This window comes from Haliotis asinina, chromosome 3 (genome assembly GCF_037392515.1).
Source record: "Haliotis asinina isolate JCU_RB_2024 chromosome 3, JCU_Hal_asi_v2, whole genome shotgun sequence".
Lineage (NCBI taxonomy): Eukaryota > Metazoa > Mollusca > Gastropoda > Lepetellida > Haliotidae > Haliotis > Haliotis asinina.
The window spans coordinates 277,692-295,322 of record NC_090282.1 but is presented as its reverse complement, the minus strand read 5'-3'; the positions used below and the strand labels follow the sequence as shown (position 1 = coordinate 295,322).

The window sequence follows — 17,631 nt, the reverse complement described above, 5'->3', positions numbered from 1 at the left end:
ATACTCAGTGTCTCCTTCAACACAGATAGCTGACCTAGTGTATTCAATGTCTCCTTCAACACAGATAGATGACTTAGTATACTCAGTGTCTCCTTTAACACAGACAGCTGACATGGTATACTCAGTGTCTCCTTTAACACAGATAGGTGACCTTGCATACTCATTATCTTTCAAAACAGATAGCTGACCTAGTATATTCAGTGTCTCCTTCAACACAGATAGCTGACCTAGTAAACCAATGTCTCCTTCAACACAGATAGCTGACATAGTATATTCAGTGTCTCCTTTAACACAGATAGCTGACATGGTATACTCAGTGTCTCCTTTAACACAGATAGGTGACCTTGCATACTCATTATCTTTCAAAACAGATAGCTGACCTAGTATATTCAATGTCTCCTTCAATACAGATATCTGACCTAGTATACTAGTGTCCCCTTCAACACAGATAGCTGACCTAGCATACTCAATGTCTCCTTTAACACAGACAGCTGACATGGTATACTCAGTGTCTCCTTTAACACAGATAGGTGACCTTGCATACTCATTATCTTTCAAAACAGATAGCTGACCTAGTATGTTCAGTGTCTCCTTCAACACAGATAGCTGACCTAGTATACTAGTGTCTCCTTCAACACAGATAGCTGACATGGTATACTCAGTGTCTCCTTTAACACAGATAGCTGACCTAGTATACTAGTGTCTCCATCAACACAGATAGCTGACCTAGCATACTCAGTGTCTCCTTTAACACAGATAGCTGACATGGTATACTCAGTGTCTCCTTTAACACAGATAGCTGACCTAGCATACTCAGTGTCTCCTTTAACACAGATAGCAGACATGGTATACTCAGTGTCTCCTCTAACACAGATAGGTGACCTTGCATACTCATTATCTTTCAAAACAGATAGCTGATCTAGTATATTCAGTGTCTCCTTCAGCACAGATAGCTAACATGGTATACTCAGTGTCTCCTTCAACACAGATAGATGACCTAGTATACTAGTGTCTCCTTCAAAACAGATAGCTGACCTAGTATACTCAGTGTCTCCTCCAACACAAATAGCTGACCTAGTATACTCAGTGTCTCCATCAACACAGATAACTGACATAATATATTCAGTGTCTCCATCAACACAGATAGCTGACATGATATACTCAGTGTCTCCTTCAACACAGATAGCTGACCTAGTATACTCAGTGTCTCCTTCAACACAGATAGCTGACCTAACATACTCGGTGTCTCCTTCAACACAGATAGCTGACCTAGTATACTAGTGTCTCCTTCAACACAGATAGCTGACTTAGTATACTCAGTGTCTCCTTTAACACAGACAGCTGACATGGTATACTCAGTGTCTCCTTCAACACAGATAGCTGACCTAGTATACTCAGTGTCTCCTTCAACACAGATAGCTGACCTAGCATACTCGGTGTCTCCTTCAAAACAGATAGCTGACCTAGCATACTCAGTGTCTCCATCAACACAGATAGCTGACATGGTACACTCAGTGTCTCCTTCAACACAGATAGCTAACATAGTATACTCAGTGTCTCCTTCAACACAAATAGCTGACCTAGTATACTCAGTGTCTCCATCAACACAGATAACTGACATAGTATACTCAGTGTCTCCATCAACACAGATAGCTGACATGGTACACTCAGTGTCTCCTTCAACACAGATAGCTAACATAGTATACTCAGTGTCTCCTTCAACACAAATAGCTGACCTAGTATACTCAGTGTCTCCATCAACACAGATAACTGACATAGTATACTCAGTGTCTCCATCAACACAGATAGCTGACATGGTATACTCAGTGTCTCCTTCAACACAGATATCTGATATAGTATACTCAGTGTCTCCTTCAACACAGATAGCTGATGTAGTATACTCGGTGTCTCCTTCAAAACAGATAGCTGACCTAGTATACTAGTGTCTCCATCAACACAGATAGCTGACATGGTATACTCAGTGTCTCCTTCAACACAGATAGCTGACATAGTATACTCAGTGTCTCCTTCAACACAAATAGCTGACCTAGTATACTCAGTGTCTCCATCAACACAGATAACTGACATAGTATACTCAGTGTCTCCATCAACACAGATAGCTGACCTAGTATGTTCAGTGTCTCCTTCAACACAGATATCTGATATAGTATACTCAGTGTCTCCTTCAACACAGATAGCTGATGTAGTATACTCAGTGTCTCCTTCAATACAAATAGTTGACCTAGTATACTCAGAGTCTCCTTCAACAGGGATATCTGATATACTATACTCAGTGTCTCCTTCAACACAGATAGCTACATAGTATACTTTGTTAGTCTCCCTAATGTATTCAGTGATTCTCTTTCCACAACGATAGCTGACATAGTATACTCAGTGGGTCTCTTTCAAAACAGATAGCTGTTCTAGTATACTCAGTGTCTCCTTCAACAGAAATAACTGACCTAGTATATTCAGTGTCTCCTTCCACACATATAGATGACATAGTATATTCAGTGTCTCCTTCACAACAGATAGCTGACCTAGCATACTCAGTATCTACTTCAACACAGATAGCTAACATAGTATGCTCAGTGTCTCCTTCAACACAGATATCTGACCTAGTATACTAGTGTCTCCTTCAACACGGATAGGTGATCTAGTATACTGAGTGTCTCCTTCAACACAGATATCTGACCTAACATACTAGTGTCTCCTTCAACACGGATTGGTGATCTAGGATACTGAGTGTCTCCTTTAACACAGATATCTGACCTAGTATACCAGTGTCTCCTTCAACACGGATAGGTGATCTAGTATACTCAGTGTCTCCTTCAACACAGATATCTGACATGGTATACTCAGTGTCTCCTTCAACACAGATAGCTGACCTAGTATACTCAGTGTCTCCTTCAACACAGATAGCTGACCTAGCATACTCGGTGTCTCCTTCAAAACAGATAGCTGACCTAGCATACTCAGTGTCTCCATCAACACAGATAGCTGACATGGTACACTCAGTGTCTCCTTCAACACAGATAGCTAACATAGTATACTCAGTGTCTCCTTCAACACAAATAGCTGACCTAGTATACTCAGTGTCTCCATCAACACAGATAACTGACATAGTATACTCAGTGTCTCCATCAACACAGATAGCTGACATGGTACACTCAGTGTCTCCTTCAACACAGATAGCTAACATAGTATACTCAGTGTCTCCTTCAACACAAATAGCTGACCTAGTATACTCAGTGTCTCCATCAACACAGATAACTGACATAGTATACTCAGTGTCTCCATCAACACAGATAGCTGACATGGTATACTCAGTGTCTCCTTCAACACAGATATCTGATATAGTATACTCAGTGTCTCCTTCAACACAGATAGCTGATGTAGTATACTCGGTGTCTCCTTCAAAACAGATAGCTGACCTAGTATACTAGTGTCTCCATCAACACAGATAGCTGACATGGTATACTCAGTGTCTCCTTCAACACAGATAGCTGACATAGTATACTCAGTGTCTCCTTCAACACAAATAGCTGACCTAGTATACTCAGTGTCTCCATCAACACAGATAACTGACATAGTATACTCAGTGTCTCCATCAACACAGATAGCTGACCTAGTATGTTCAGTGTCTCCTTCAACACAGATATCTGATATAGTATACTCAGTGTCTCCTTCAACACAGATAGCTGATGTAGTATACTCAGTGTCTCCTTCAATACAAATAGCTGACCTAGTATACTCAGAGTCTCCTTCAACAGGGATATCTGATATACTATACTCAGTGTCTCCTTCAACACAGATAGCTACATAGTATACTTTGTTAGTCTCCCTAATGTATTCAGTGATTCTCTTTCCACAACGATAGCTGACATAGTATACTCAGTGGGTCTCTTTCAAAACAGATAGCTGTTCTAGTATACTCAGTGTCTCCTTCAACAGAAATAACTGACCTAGTATATTCAGTGTCTCCTTCCACACATATAGATGACATAGTATATTCAGTGTCTCCTTCACAACAGATAGCTGACCTAGCATACTCAGTATCTACTTCAACACAGATAGCTAACATAGTATGCTCAGTGTCTCCTTCAACACAGATATCTGACCTAGTATACTAGTGTCTCCTTCAACACGGATAGGTGATCTAGTATACTGAGTGTCTCCTTCAACACAGATATCTGACCTAGTATACTAGTGTCTCCTTCAACACGGATTGGTGATCTAGTATACTGAGTGTCTCCTTTAACACAGATATCTGACCTAGTATACCAGTGTCTCCTTCAACACGGATAGGTGATCTAGTATACTCAGTGTCTCCTTCAACACAGATATCTGACCTAGTATACTAGTGTCTCCTTCAACACGGATAGGTGATCTAGTATACTCAGTGTCTCCTTCAACACAGATATCTGACCTAGTATACTAGTGTCTCCTTCAACACGGATTGGTGATCTAGTATACTGAGTGTCTCCTTTAACACAGATAACTAACATAGTATACTCAGTGTCTCCTTCAACACAGATAGCGTACCTAATATGTTCAGTGATTCTCTTTCCACAGTGATAGCTGACATGGTATACTCAGTGAGTCTCCTTAAAACACAATAGCTGACATATTGTAATGTCTGTATACTTGCTAACAGTTGAAAACAGTATAGTTAAATAAAGTATATTTGTTGTTATAACAAGAAATAAATTAAGTACTTGTTTGACATAATAATGCTTCATGCTTTCACATAACTCTGGACACACATGGTTTCAGCAAAATATGCTTGATGATCAACACTCCATCACAAGAGACACTCATGGGAGGTCCACCCCCATCCATTTTCAACAGATAGTCATGAGTAAGACAGCGGTGGCCAATATGACATTGTTGTAAAACTGCTTTATCGTGTTTTGACTGAGTACCCAAGAAGGTATAAGCAATTGTTGGCTTCAGTTCATGAAGTTTATTTCCTCCCATGGGTGTTGCGCAGCGGATGAAACGACTGATGTAACCACTTAAAGTTAGTGAATCGTTTCAACTCCAGACTTTTTTCCATCGAGTTATTTTTTAACTCTATAAGTGGAATTTGCATTTGCACACAAAAAGGAATCAGAATCTGCAAAGTTGTGTTTTGCATTGCACGTGACGTTTAAGTGCACAAGCTTGTGTACTGTACACAAGGGGTTATGACAACATGGAAAGAGTCTGCACATGAAGCTGACTCCAAGGTTTTTCACACCCAGTCACAGGTGGGCTCGATTCTGACACCTCAACCTCACTGGATTACTAGCCTGGCACTTTAACCAGCTAGCCCACTGCGCCCCCTCTTTGTCGACCTATTTATGTCAGCTATATATGTTTAGATAGGCTTTTTATCAACTAATATTGATGCAGGTATGTGTACTGTCATTTCCTGTTGTTCTGCAGAACCCGTAGACCTACCACCTCCAGAGCCTGAGTTTCTCACGGTGCCCAACAACATCACTGTTCGTGAAGGTGAACTGGCCAAGCTGCCCTGCTCTGTGCTTCATCTGGGAACAAAGCAGGTAACATGACACTGCACAGATAGCTGGCATTTTATAAATAGTGAGTCTCCTACACCACAGATATCTGACATTGTGTAAATACTGAGTTGCCTACAACACAGATATCTGACATTGTATAAATAATGAGTCTCCTACAACACAGATATCTGACATTGTATAAATAGTGAGTCTCCTACAACACAGGTAGCTGACATTGTATAAATAATGAGTCCATACAACCAGAGACCATATAATAGAGGGACGGCCCTCAAGCCAATGCGCGAAACCATCCGCGCTACGGCTTGTACTGCGCAGCCTATCCGGAAGCTTCGAGGAACGTGTGTTCACCTCAGTCATAGATTTTGCGTATTTTCATAACAAAGGTAAGATTTAGTTTTTCTCATTTATTCTCATGTACATACATATATTTGTAAGAGTGCATCTGAGGGTTTTAGTGGTGCTAAAGCGTATACATGTCTTTGTATTTGATGAATGCTGTCATGTGTGATCGTTGGTCTGTGAGGACAATGGCGGCGGTGCAAAATCGGCGAAAGTCCCGATTTTGATTTTCAATAACAGCTACTAATTTTCAATACTAATCCTTAGTTACCGGGATGTAATAAAAGCGGATTAGATAATGTTTGGTTTAGTGGTATTTATAAATCTGTGGAGGCCGTATAATTCCTTATTTTGACTCCTGCAATACGACGAAATGTGAATGTTTTCTGAAATATTTACTCCACAACACTTGATTTCCACACGCTTTCACAATAACAGCTTACTACTAGCATTTTTAAAATAGGTATGTGAACATTTACGGCGAATTCTTCTTTTGCTTGGTGCTAAATTTATATGGCTATGATCGGTAGTTTATTTTTTATGATTTTTTTACGTAAACCCGCATTTGCATCATAAACTGCACGTTTCAGATACCATGTAGCAGACGACACAACATTAATTTTGTTTGTTATTATGACCCGAATATATGTTTAATCCATTCTTCAAAAGTCTCATGCACTTATGGGTTGTAAATAATTGTACATATTTCCATTTTTGTTCATTGTGATGATTATGCTTGTAGCAAATATCATTATTTTTCATGAAATAATATATTTTTCTGTTTTGATCATTTTTCTTCTTAATGAAGTTTAATTATGATTTAAAGTACCTTATTCAGCTTTATACTTATATCATTACACCAATCATAGCATAAACTTATTATTTTGTCTTGTAGATGCCCAGGAAAAAGAAAGTTCAATGAACAGTTCTTGATTGCAGGTAAGTAATAATGGAAGTAATATTCAAAATGGTGTCTCTGTTAACTAAGGGTGCACACCAAAGAAATCATTTCATTGGATGAAAAATTGTTGATAAAAAGTTGATAATTTGTAGTTATTGGTACTTATTTATTCTATAGGTGTTTGTATTATCCGTTATCTGCAGAAAACAAGTTTGAAATATCAAAACGTTGGCATAGTCAAGAATTAATTTTGCTTCTTTTCTTATGTAAGGAAAGATACAGTGTTAATTAAGTGCAATATTCCCATCTTGAGAGTAAGTAAACAGATCTTGTTTGAAAGAGCATTGACAACCAGCTATCATGTAATTTCAACAAGTATTTTGAGCACTGAATTCGTGTTATTTTTTCTTTAAGATCAAAATTGTTCCTCTCCTTTTTTCAGTTCAATAGATGTACTGTGTGACAAACAGTGGAAGTCATTCTTCATTGACCTCACTGATGAACGTACAGACACCCCATGCCAGCAGGAACAGACAGATTATGATGGCTGTTCTGCCATTAATTCTGCGGTTTAGCAAAAACTGGGTGAAGATGTGAATAAGTCTGTGATGGCTGCTGACTTTTTCTATACAGGTGTGCATACTCTAAATAAAATCTTCGTGTATGCACATCTGATGATATATGATCCAAAGTACCTCTCGAGAGCTTGATAATGAGCTTCAATGGCAAAACCCATTGAACACATAGTGTAACTTTATTGTCACAATAACTATGAAATAAAAAAAGAAATTGACTGTCCAGATAACTTGGTTTTGTCTTCAACTATAAAATCGTTTGTGACATGGGAATCTCTAATAAGGGCTTTTACAGTTTGAATCAGATCATGACCAAGTATTGAACCTGGCTGTGATGCATCCATCATAGGGTTGCAAATACACTATCTTTCAGGCATCCATCATTTGAACATCACTTGCAAGACACAAGACCTTTGAACTGTGTTTTTCATCAGGTTTCAAACTGTGGTTTGATGGTTATTCTCTTAAAGATATCCGTGGACGAAGTTGTGTACAGATTTGATATTTTTCATTTACAATATCATGTTTTAATATTTTAAAAAATTAGTATATTCTTTAGTGTTAGTCTCAATTTCAAACAGTTGGCATTCATATTTGTTTTTAATGAAAGCTTGAAAGAATATTATCTAAATAGATGTATTTAGCAATACATATACATTTATTGTTCTTTTATAAAACATAAAACATAACATCACAATCACACCTGCACAGTCCCAGTCAGTTGCAATTCCGGTATTTTCGGCAAGGTATGTGACAAATTTTTCATGGTAAGTGCCATGATAAAATTAAAGTTATGAACCCTATGAAAATAATTAATTTCATTGGGTGGTGCGTTTGGGGGGATGCCTCACGACCTTTATATCATGACAAGTTCAAGTTCTCAAGTCATTGCTTCATTGCTTCATTCCCTCTCAATCTACTGTGAAAGAAACGGTCAAATGGTCACAAAATCAACTATACGCAGTTACTGTATGTAATGTTGTACATTGACGTTTGTGAAAATGGTCCTCGTGGCTTTAGTAGTTCTGAGTAGCTTTCCTTTGCAAAAAAAACCCCATATTATAATGTGCGTATGTCTCCGTACGGCTCCGAAAGCGTTATCACTGTCAGCCCCAAACTGGCATTCAAACAAACATTACTGTAACGTTCGTGGATAACGTGAAATCGTGTTTCGTTGGGACTATCAGCTTCATAAAGTTACGCAAATTAATATGAAATCAAAATCAGAGACTAATAGCGTCATTTAGTGAACCACCAACCAGTGGCAACGGATACTTAAAACAAAATCTAGAGGTTATGTGATGAAGTTCAGCGAACATCGGGGATATTGACAACAGTACTGTTGCATGACTGGCCTAAAACGGGACGGATTTCGCGAACAATACACATTTTCAGCGATTTTGTCAGCTGACATGTGGGACAGTTGAAAAGTTGACATCTTGTGAGAGACAAGATAGAGATTACGATTATTGTAATCAGTTTATTGGAGCTGTTCATGTAATCTTTGACTGTCAGTCGCAACCGGTGAAATCCAGCTAAGGAATTAACTCTCGGTCCGGATATTACGCAATATTGTTTACGTGGTTACCAGAGTGTTCATTTGCGAATGTCTGCGCATGTGTTCCGGTAACCGGAAGTTAGCAGCAGGGTGTCGATGTGTATCAGTTACATGCCAGACCGTAGCGCTGATGTTTAATGATGAACTGTTGGAGAGGGCCGTCCCTCTATTATATGGTCTCTGATACAACACAGGTAGCTGACATTTTATAAATAGTGCGTCCTCTACAACACAGGTAGCTGACATTGTATAAATAATGAGTCTCCTACAACACAGATATCTGGCATTGTATAAATATTGAGTCTCCTACAACACAGATACCTCACATTGTATAAATAGTGAGTCTCCTAAAACACAGGTAGCTGACATTGTATAAATATTGAGTCTCCTACAACACAGATATCTGACATTGTATAGATATTGAATCTCCTATAACACAGGTAGCTGACATTTTATAAATACTTAGTCTCCTATAAAACAGATATCTGACATTGTATAAATATTGAATCTACTATGACACAGATAGCTGAAATTTTATAAATACTTAGTCTTCTATAAAACAGATATCTGACATTGTATAAATATTGAATCTCCTATAACACAGATAGCTGACATTTTATAAATACTTAGTCTCCTATAAAACCGATATCTGACATCGTATAAATATTGAATCTCCTATAACACAGATAGCTGACATTTTATAAATACTTAGTCTCCTATAACACAGATATCTGACATTGTATAAATATTGAATCTCCTATAACACAGATATCTGACATTGTATAAATATTGAATCTCCTATAACACAGATATCTGACATTGTATAAATATTGAATCTCCTATAGCACAGATATCTGACATTGTATAAATATTGAATCTCCTATAGCACAGATAGCTGACAGGTAACCTCACTGTGTTTAGAGGTATATCATTAATCTGTGTACAAACTAAGTGTTGTTGGCACAGTAACAATACATACAATATGATGCCCTGATTGAGTGTATAATTGTTAAGATACTATAGAGGTTTTCTGGAAAAGAAAAGTTGAATGGAATTTTTTGGGTAAAAAGTAAGAGGAACTAAATTTGTTAATGATTACTGGAGGGTTAATTCGATGCTGCAAGAACTGAAGAAAAGAGGGATAATCAAGGGAGCGGATACAGATCTTACTAGGTATTAGGCCTGAACAGTACTTACAATACTTACGAATTTACTGTCACTTTGACCAACACCTCGATCACTTCCGAGAAAAAAGTCCTTATGTTACAAGTTGTGTCATGCAAAATCCTTATGGTTATTAATCATTTCATAGTAAGTAGTTTTGATATTTTTAACTTGATGCAAACAAATCTAAATAGCACCTTGTATCTTGGAGGCAAGGTAGGTGTCCAACAACCTGATATACTACATATAGGCTTCCAAAACGCTTGCTTCACTCTCACAAACAACATATTTAGCACAAACTGAGGGGTTCCGTGAAAATTTCGGCATGGTGACATCATCTTCCGACACCTGGGAGCATTTGAAGGCAACCAAACATACAACTAATACAACTAACTGAAAATCCCTCCTCACATGACGTCACTGCAGGCTCTGGCAAGTTACGTAACCTGTCTGTGGTTTCAGTGGGACGGGAGATGGAAGAACGCAACTTTTTGGCAACTTTTGATCTCTCAGTACTAATTAACCATGCATTTTTTAAGAAACACATTGTTGTTCTGCTTAAGACAAACCACAAGTAACAGTGTGTTAACAATGTGTCTTTAAGGACTACACCAGGGATGTGTGTGCATCAAGTTAAGAACCACACCAGGGAAGACTGTGTTTCATGTTAAGGACCACACAGGGAAGTGGTCAAATGCAACATATGTCTAAATGGCATCGTGTAATGATAGCTTTCAGTCGTGGGAGCCGTGCCAATTCACACTTAGTATGCAGTCTAGACTACCAGTTGTCCGACTTTCATTTTTGTGGAAGTCGTGGTGATTGAGCGGGCTAGGAGGCTGACTTTGTGTGCTGGTGATTAGGTGCCTGACTCTGAGAGTGTGGGTTCGAATCCCGGATGGGACTCGACCAAAAAAATGTACTAGAATTTGTACTTTACTGTGAAAGTGAAATCCCAAATATGACATATGTTGCACACAGGGAAGGTTGTGTGTCATGTTAAGGACCACACATGTAAGGCTATGTGTCATGGTAAGGACCACACATGGAAGGTTGTGTGTCATGTTAGGGACCACACATGGAAGGCTGTTTGTCATGTTAGGGACCACACATGGAAGGTTGTGTGTCATGTTAAGGACCACACATGGAAGGCTGTGTGTCATGTTAAGGACCACACATGGAAGGCTGTGTGTCATGTTAAGAACCACACATGGAAGGTTGTGTGTCATGTTAGGGACCACACATGGAAAGCTGTGTGTCAAGTTAGGGACCACACATGGAAGGCTGTGTCATGTTAAGGACCACACATGGAAGGCTGTGTGTCATGTTAAGGACCACACATGGAAGGTTGTGTGTCATGTTTGGGATCACACGTGGAAGGCTGTTTGTCATGTTAAGGACCACACATGGAAGGCTGTGTGTCATGTTAAGGACCACACATGGAAGGCTGTGTGTCATGTTAGGGACCACACAAGGCCGTGTGTCATGTTAAGGACCACACAGGTAAGGCCATGTGTCATGTTAAGGACCACACAGTGAAAGCAGTGTCATCTTAAGGATCACCCAGTGAATGCCGTGTGTCATTTTAAGGACCACAGTATAGGAGGCTGTTTGTCATGTTATGGACCATACATGGAAGATTGTGTGTCATGTTATGGAGCACACATGGAAGGTTGTGTGTCATGTTAAGGGCTACAAGAGGAAATGCTGTCAAACTGGAAAAATCAAACTGTCAAGTTTTGTAAGTGATATAAAGGTGTGCATATTAACCTCTGCACATGGTTAAAGTTGACTCAGTAATTTGTTAGCAATTACATTGAAAAAACAATTCTATAAATATTTATATGTTTGTGTGTATGTCTGTATGTGTATGCATAGAAATGCTGTTAGAAATGTTTACAAATATCCAGGATGTCACATGTAAAGAATTTTCATTTTGGAAATATTTTTTTAGAGACAGACAGAAGTTTGTATTACTGACGTCATGGCCTATAGTACAGTCGCAGAATCTGACATTATAGTTAGTGTATTTGCAGAAAGATGAAGCTGTTTGAAGTAATTGGCTCCATACTTCTGATGTTTGGCACACTGAAAGATGATTTTCAGTTTCTGTTTCTGCAGCTTCACAGAGTGAGTACTCGGGGCATCCTCATTAAGTCCATCTGCACAGTTAACTTTAAAAACTTTACAAAGCATGATACGTGCCTGGATCATGTGTTTATACTGTTCTGTTGTGTATGGCTCCAGGCAAAATGCATATTTAAACTGAGAATTATTGGTGAGGAAAGAGAAGTTTGTGGTTCCATTGTGCCAACTTTGGTAGGCAATATCCGCCAATCATTATTCGGAATGTCTGGTTTAACCAGACATCAAACAAACATGATATACCAAAGCACTATCAGTGTTGTCTGGTTGATGGTTAAGGTGTATGCTCATGTCACCAATACAGCTCAAACTGTAGAGATGAATGCTCCTCAACCTGTGTGTACATGTAAAGATGAAAGCACCCCCACCTGTGCAACAACTTTATCTTCAATAATACATTAACCATTTTCGTACAGACTGAATCAGTTATCCGTTTAGCTTGCTGCTCCTTGCTGCTTCAGTGTAAGTGGGATTGAAAACTAACCCCAGCTGGCCATACATTGATAGTTTGTGGCTCAATTCATAATGAAATAAATTGTGACAGTATCACACAATGAAGTCACGAGGAACTTCTGACATTGTGGGTTGACACAACGCACAAACGCCACTCAACCAAACTCTCAAATATACCTTTATGGGTTTTTCTGCAAATCATTTTCATGTTATCTGTTAAAGTAGAACATCATAATATAATTATTTTGAGGTACTCTGGGGTATTAATTTACACAGGAGTCAGGGGAACAGAGAGGAATTAGTTGATAACAGAGTGTTTCTAAGAGCACAAAGGTTGGTTTTAGTTCAAAAGAGAGATGACAACTGTCTCTGGTAAATTGGAGTGGAATTGCATCTGTCCAAAGTAAGACTGATAAAGTGATTTCTGATAGAATACCCTTGGCTTCTTTTGGATCCTGTTTAGGATTTGGTCTAGTCATTTCCTGATTTCAGTGTCAGGTCAATGAAAGGAGCCAGGTTGTACAGAATAATGTTATCAAAATACCACTTTTCCCAGCAGGAAGACAGTAACATTCACACCACCACCAGTGTCTGACAGAGTAATCTGACAAGGAAGTAACATTCACACCACCACCAGTGTCTGACAGAGTAATCTGACAAGGAAGTAACATTCACACCACCACCAGTGTCTGACAGAGTAATTTGACAAGGAAGTAACATTCACACCACCACCAGTGTCTGACAGAGTAATTTGACAAGGAAGTAACATTCACTCTACCACCAGTGTCTGACAGAGTAATTTGACAAGGAAGTAACATTCACACCACCACCAGTGTCTGACAGAGTAATCAGACAAGGAAGTAACATTCACACTACCACCAGTGTCTGACAGAGTAATCTGACAAGGAAGTAACATTCACACCACCACCAGTGTCTGACAGTAATTTGACAAGGAAGTAACATTCACACTACCACCAGTGTCTGACAGAGTAATCTGACAAGGAAGTAACATTCACTCTACCACCAGTGTCTGACAGAGTAATTTGACAAGGAAGTAACATTCACTCTACCACCAGTGTCTGACAGAGTAATTTGACAAGGAAGTAACATTCACTCTACCAACAGTGTCTGACAGAGTAATCTGACAAGGAAGTAACATTCACACCACCACCAGTGTCTGACAGAGTAATCTGACAAGGAAGTAACATTCACACTACCACCGGTGTCTCTCAGAGTCATTTGGCAGCGATTAAGTTTAGTAGAGGCTTTAGATTCAGATATTAGATCAATCTCAGGTTCAATAAGCAAGAGAGGGATCAACTGAGAATTCTACGTTGATGGCGATGCTCATATGTGCCTGAATATTCAAGACTCTGGTTGAAGAAACTGGTTGTGTTGACACACACCAAGACACACATAGATAAACTAGAGTACATAACTCTGCCTGCCTTCATTGACCTGCATTACCTACATAACCTCTGACTGCTCGCTGTGTTACATTCTGCATAAACTGTACATGAAACCTCTCTTGTGAATTTTCATATTTTGGTCTTGTTTACTGAATACAAATTATCAAAATTACAGACTTCTCAGTGTTATATTTTGCTGGTTATGATGGATTTCTTACATCTTTTCCCACGACTAATTATTCACCATAACACTGTTGTAAGAAAACCCCCACAAAGTTGAATTGTATGTTAAATGTTATCAAAATGTTATTAACTACAAACAATGTATCATGTCTTGTGCTGCTGTGCACTCTCTGATGAAATCCTTTGAAAACATGCCAAATTGATTGAAACTGACACACTGAAAATCTACATGAAGATTACAGCATATTAAGCTGAAGATTGTCAGCAAGACATCTCAAGAACAGGTCACTGATTTTTTTTCATAGACTTTCAAGACTTACCTTGAATGTTTTTCTTTATTGCTATTTTTGCATATTTCATACACTAAGACACTTATGTCAAAGTCAAAGTGAGTCTTGAAAATATTTGGGCGTTTTATCAACTACAGAACAAGATATCAAGAGACGTTTTTGTTGACATTTAGCTTCATCTTAAATCAGCACATGGCATACAAACTGTAGAGATTCTGCGAAGCTCCGATTCCCATTGTGTGAATTGTTCTCTAAGTTCTCTGTTGCTGATCTCATCTTCCCAGGTTCTCTTGGATTTCCTCATGTCTTGGATGAATACATTGGCACGAGCGGTGAATGGTTTCAGGTATCCAAGGGGATCGTATTGGGTGGCTAGAACTTGATATACAACTTTCATGCTGAGTGCGTCATAAGATACAAATTGGTATTTGTAGGACAGTAAATCAGAGTCACACTTCCAACAAAGGCCAAGAGCAGCTTTGTCTGCATTGTCCTGATTCAAGGTCAACCATAGTTCAAAAGGGGTTTGTTAAACCTCAACAGGAAAGTCAGCTAACACTTCAGGTACATCAGATGCCCACTGGTAGATGCTGAATCCACCTTCTTGTACCTCTTGTCTCAGATTTGCAACCAGTAGTATAGGGAACTGGGGTTTTGGACCACGTCTGATATAAGCCGCCATCTATCAAACGAAACCTTTGTAGCTCCCTTTCCCTTTCACCGACCACTTTTCGTTCACACCCTAAATGTACTGGTCAGAAAGATAGAAAGATGAAACAATACAAAGATTATGATTTGCTGACTGATACAAAAATGGGTGTAACCTACAGTAGCCAGTCAAATACAGGAAAAACAAAATGGGGTGTGTCCTACTAGAACAACTTCAATGACCAGACAGGGGGAGTACTTAATCTTTTAATCCTATTCTAAGTGGCATTAATCTTGTCGGCACATTTACTGGATGCTTGATTGCTTACTCTGGGCTGGATCTTTAACAACCCTCAACTGGTGTTTGCATAATGTTATTTTAATGTAGGTCATGGCATGTTTACCTCATCAAAGCAGTTTATTAACCTGCCCAGATATAACCCTTGTCTTACTGAGTGGTTTGTCATACAGTGGAGTTCTGATTACCTCAGGCTAGGATTTTAAAGGAAATTGTGTGGTCTTAACTTATACCTTTTTCAATAGAATGTCTGTGAGATGAGTTTTACTACTTTTGACAGGAGTCTTTGTCTAAGCTATTACTGATACATGATGAAACTAATATTCTATATTGATATTTTCCTAATATTTGAATGCTAATGTACTGGTTACAATTACTAAAGAATTTTGGTATGGATTATCATTTCATGATAACTTCCCCTTTGTCTGAAAAAGTTTGGTCCCCAAACTTGTACAAAAGAAAATATGGACACTTGTATAAACTTAGTTGATGGACAGTTGCATTATAATGTTAGAATAATAAATGGCAGTTAAATATATATATTATTGTCTTTCTGATATAGGGACAGAGGCTCATTTTGTTGTCGTCAGGGTGTCTGGATGTGGAATCTGGCTTGTCTTGGCTAGGTGTGCTGGTTCTTGATGTTTCCAGGAGGCCTTGTGATGGTTCCACGTCCTAATTTTTTTGGAGTCGACTTGTCCATTATCCCATGAAGACAGATTATTTGTATGAAAATACCAAACAAATGAGAGTTAGCTTGTGGCAACGATATACATGTAACTTATTTCGATTTGTGCAGAATATGTACATAAGGACATTTTGCCCTGAAAATAAATTGTCTGTGAGTAAAATGTCTATTATATATTGAAGTCAAGGCCTGGAATCAGGCATGTACATGGATTAGTAAGTATCTCATGTTAGGAGAGAAATGGTATGTAGAAGCAAACATATATACATGTGCTTGTGTAGTAGCGGACGAGGTTCCAGTTGTAGAAATAACACAGAACAGCTACTTGATGGTGAGCTGACAGCAAGCACTTTGTTAGGCAAACCCAGTTTACTAGTCAGTGTTTTCCAGCTCACTGTGTGGCAATGAGCGTGCAGTTCATAAGGTTGCCAGTGTCCAATCAGGATATCATTATATATATAAGCAGAGGTGAAGTCATCAGCCACTCACTCCACATTTGACTGGAGTGGAACATTGGAGAGTCATCATCTTGATAATGTTCTTCAGGGGTGGCAGTTTTGAGCATAAATTTGACATCTTCATAGCTCTCATTGAGGTAGTCCTGCATGAGATGGAGAGGAACACATTCAAAGTGAACTGTATCATAAGTATTATCATCACGGACATTAGTAGGCTCATTACAAGAACAATCATAGTAGTCATTTGAAGTTCTTCGACAGAACATTTACTGATTGATTTTCTTCTGCTGATTCTTTGTGGTTGAAGAATTTGTGATTTTTGAGTGGTGTTTTTGTTGCTTTCCTGACATGTTTTTCTTGAGTGAAATTCACTTTGAATTGCATCTGGAATGCTGCTGCAACATTCCCATGTATTTCCTCCTTCTGGATCCTTCCATTTCACCCTGTAGTCGATTTTGTTGTTTGCTCTCCTGGAAGTAAGAATTGAATGAATGTCTGATTGTGGCCTTGATTTCAGCTGATGATGTTTCCTGTTTACTCCTCATTTTATATTTTCTTTCTCCTTGGTGGATTTACTTGGGCCTGGTTTACTCTGCTCCTGGTTTGAAACTGTAGTACTAGGTCCTGCTTTCTTGTATGCCTCTCTTCTGTTTGGTTTTAGTTTTAGTATTGAGTTCTGTACCTGTAAGTGATCATTTGTTGAACTTGTTGACAGGGAGTTATTGCTGTCAACCTGTGGGTTGTTGACTCGTCCCTCGTTGTCATCTATGATGTCTGAATCCATATTGTTGTTGTTGTTCAGGTATGGTTCTGGTTGGTACTGTGGACGATCAGCTGGATCGAAATATGGCTTCAGGCGGTTGGCATGGACCAGTGGTTTGTGTGATTTGTCATTAGAACTTCGGCGCAGTTTGTATGTGAAATCTGGACCTGCATGAACAATGTAACAACTGCTATACCACTTTTTGGTTAATTTGTTGCAAAGGTGTTTTTC

At 38.8% G+C, this 17,631-nt stretch overlaps 1 protein-coding gene and 1 long non-coding RNA gene across 3 annotated transcripts in view; both read left to right on the top strand.

Moving 5' to 3' along the window:
* The window catches only part of LOC137279140 (kin of IRRE-like protein 2), a 318,732-nt gene that overhangs the window by 164,617 nt on the left and 136,484 nt on the right, over positions 1-17,631 (top strand). For both annotated transcript variants that reach the window (XM_067811616.1, XM_067811615.1), the window contains exon 3: positions 5,431-5,549. In XM_067811616.1, coding sequence (XP_067667717.1) covers positions 5,431-5,549 — 119 coding nt within the window. The remainder of the gene's footprint in view (positions 1-5,430; positions 5,550-17,631) is intronic.
* Positions 5,801-7,573, top strand: LOC137279141 (uncharacterized). Its single transcript, XR_010956673.1, has 3 exons — positions 5,801-5,911; positions 6,763-6,806; positions 7,211-7,573. It is a non-coding gene; the product is annotated as an uncharacterized lncRNA (long non-coding RNA).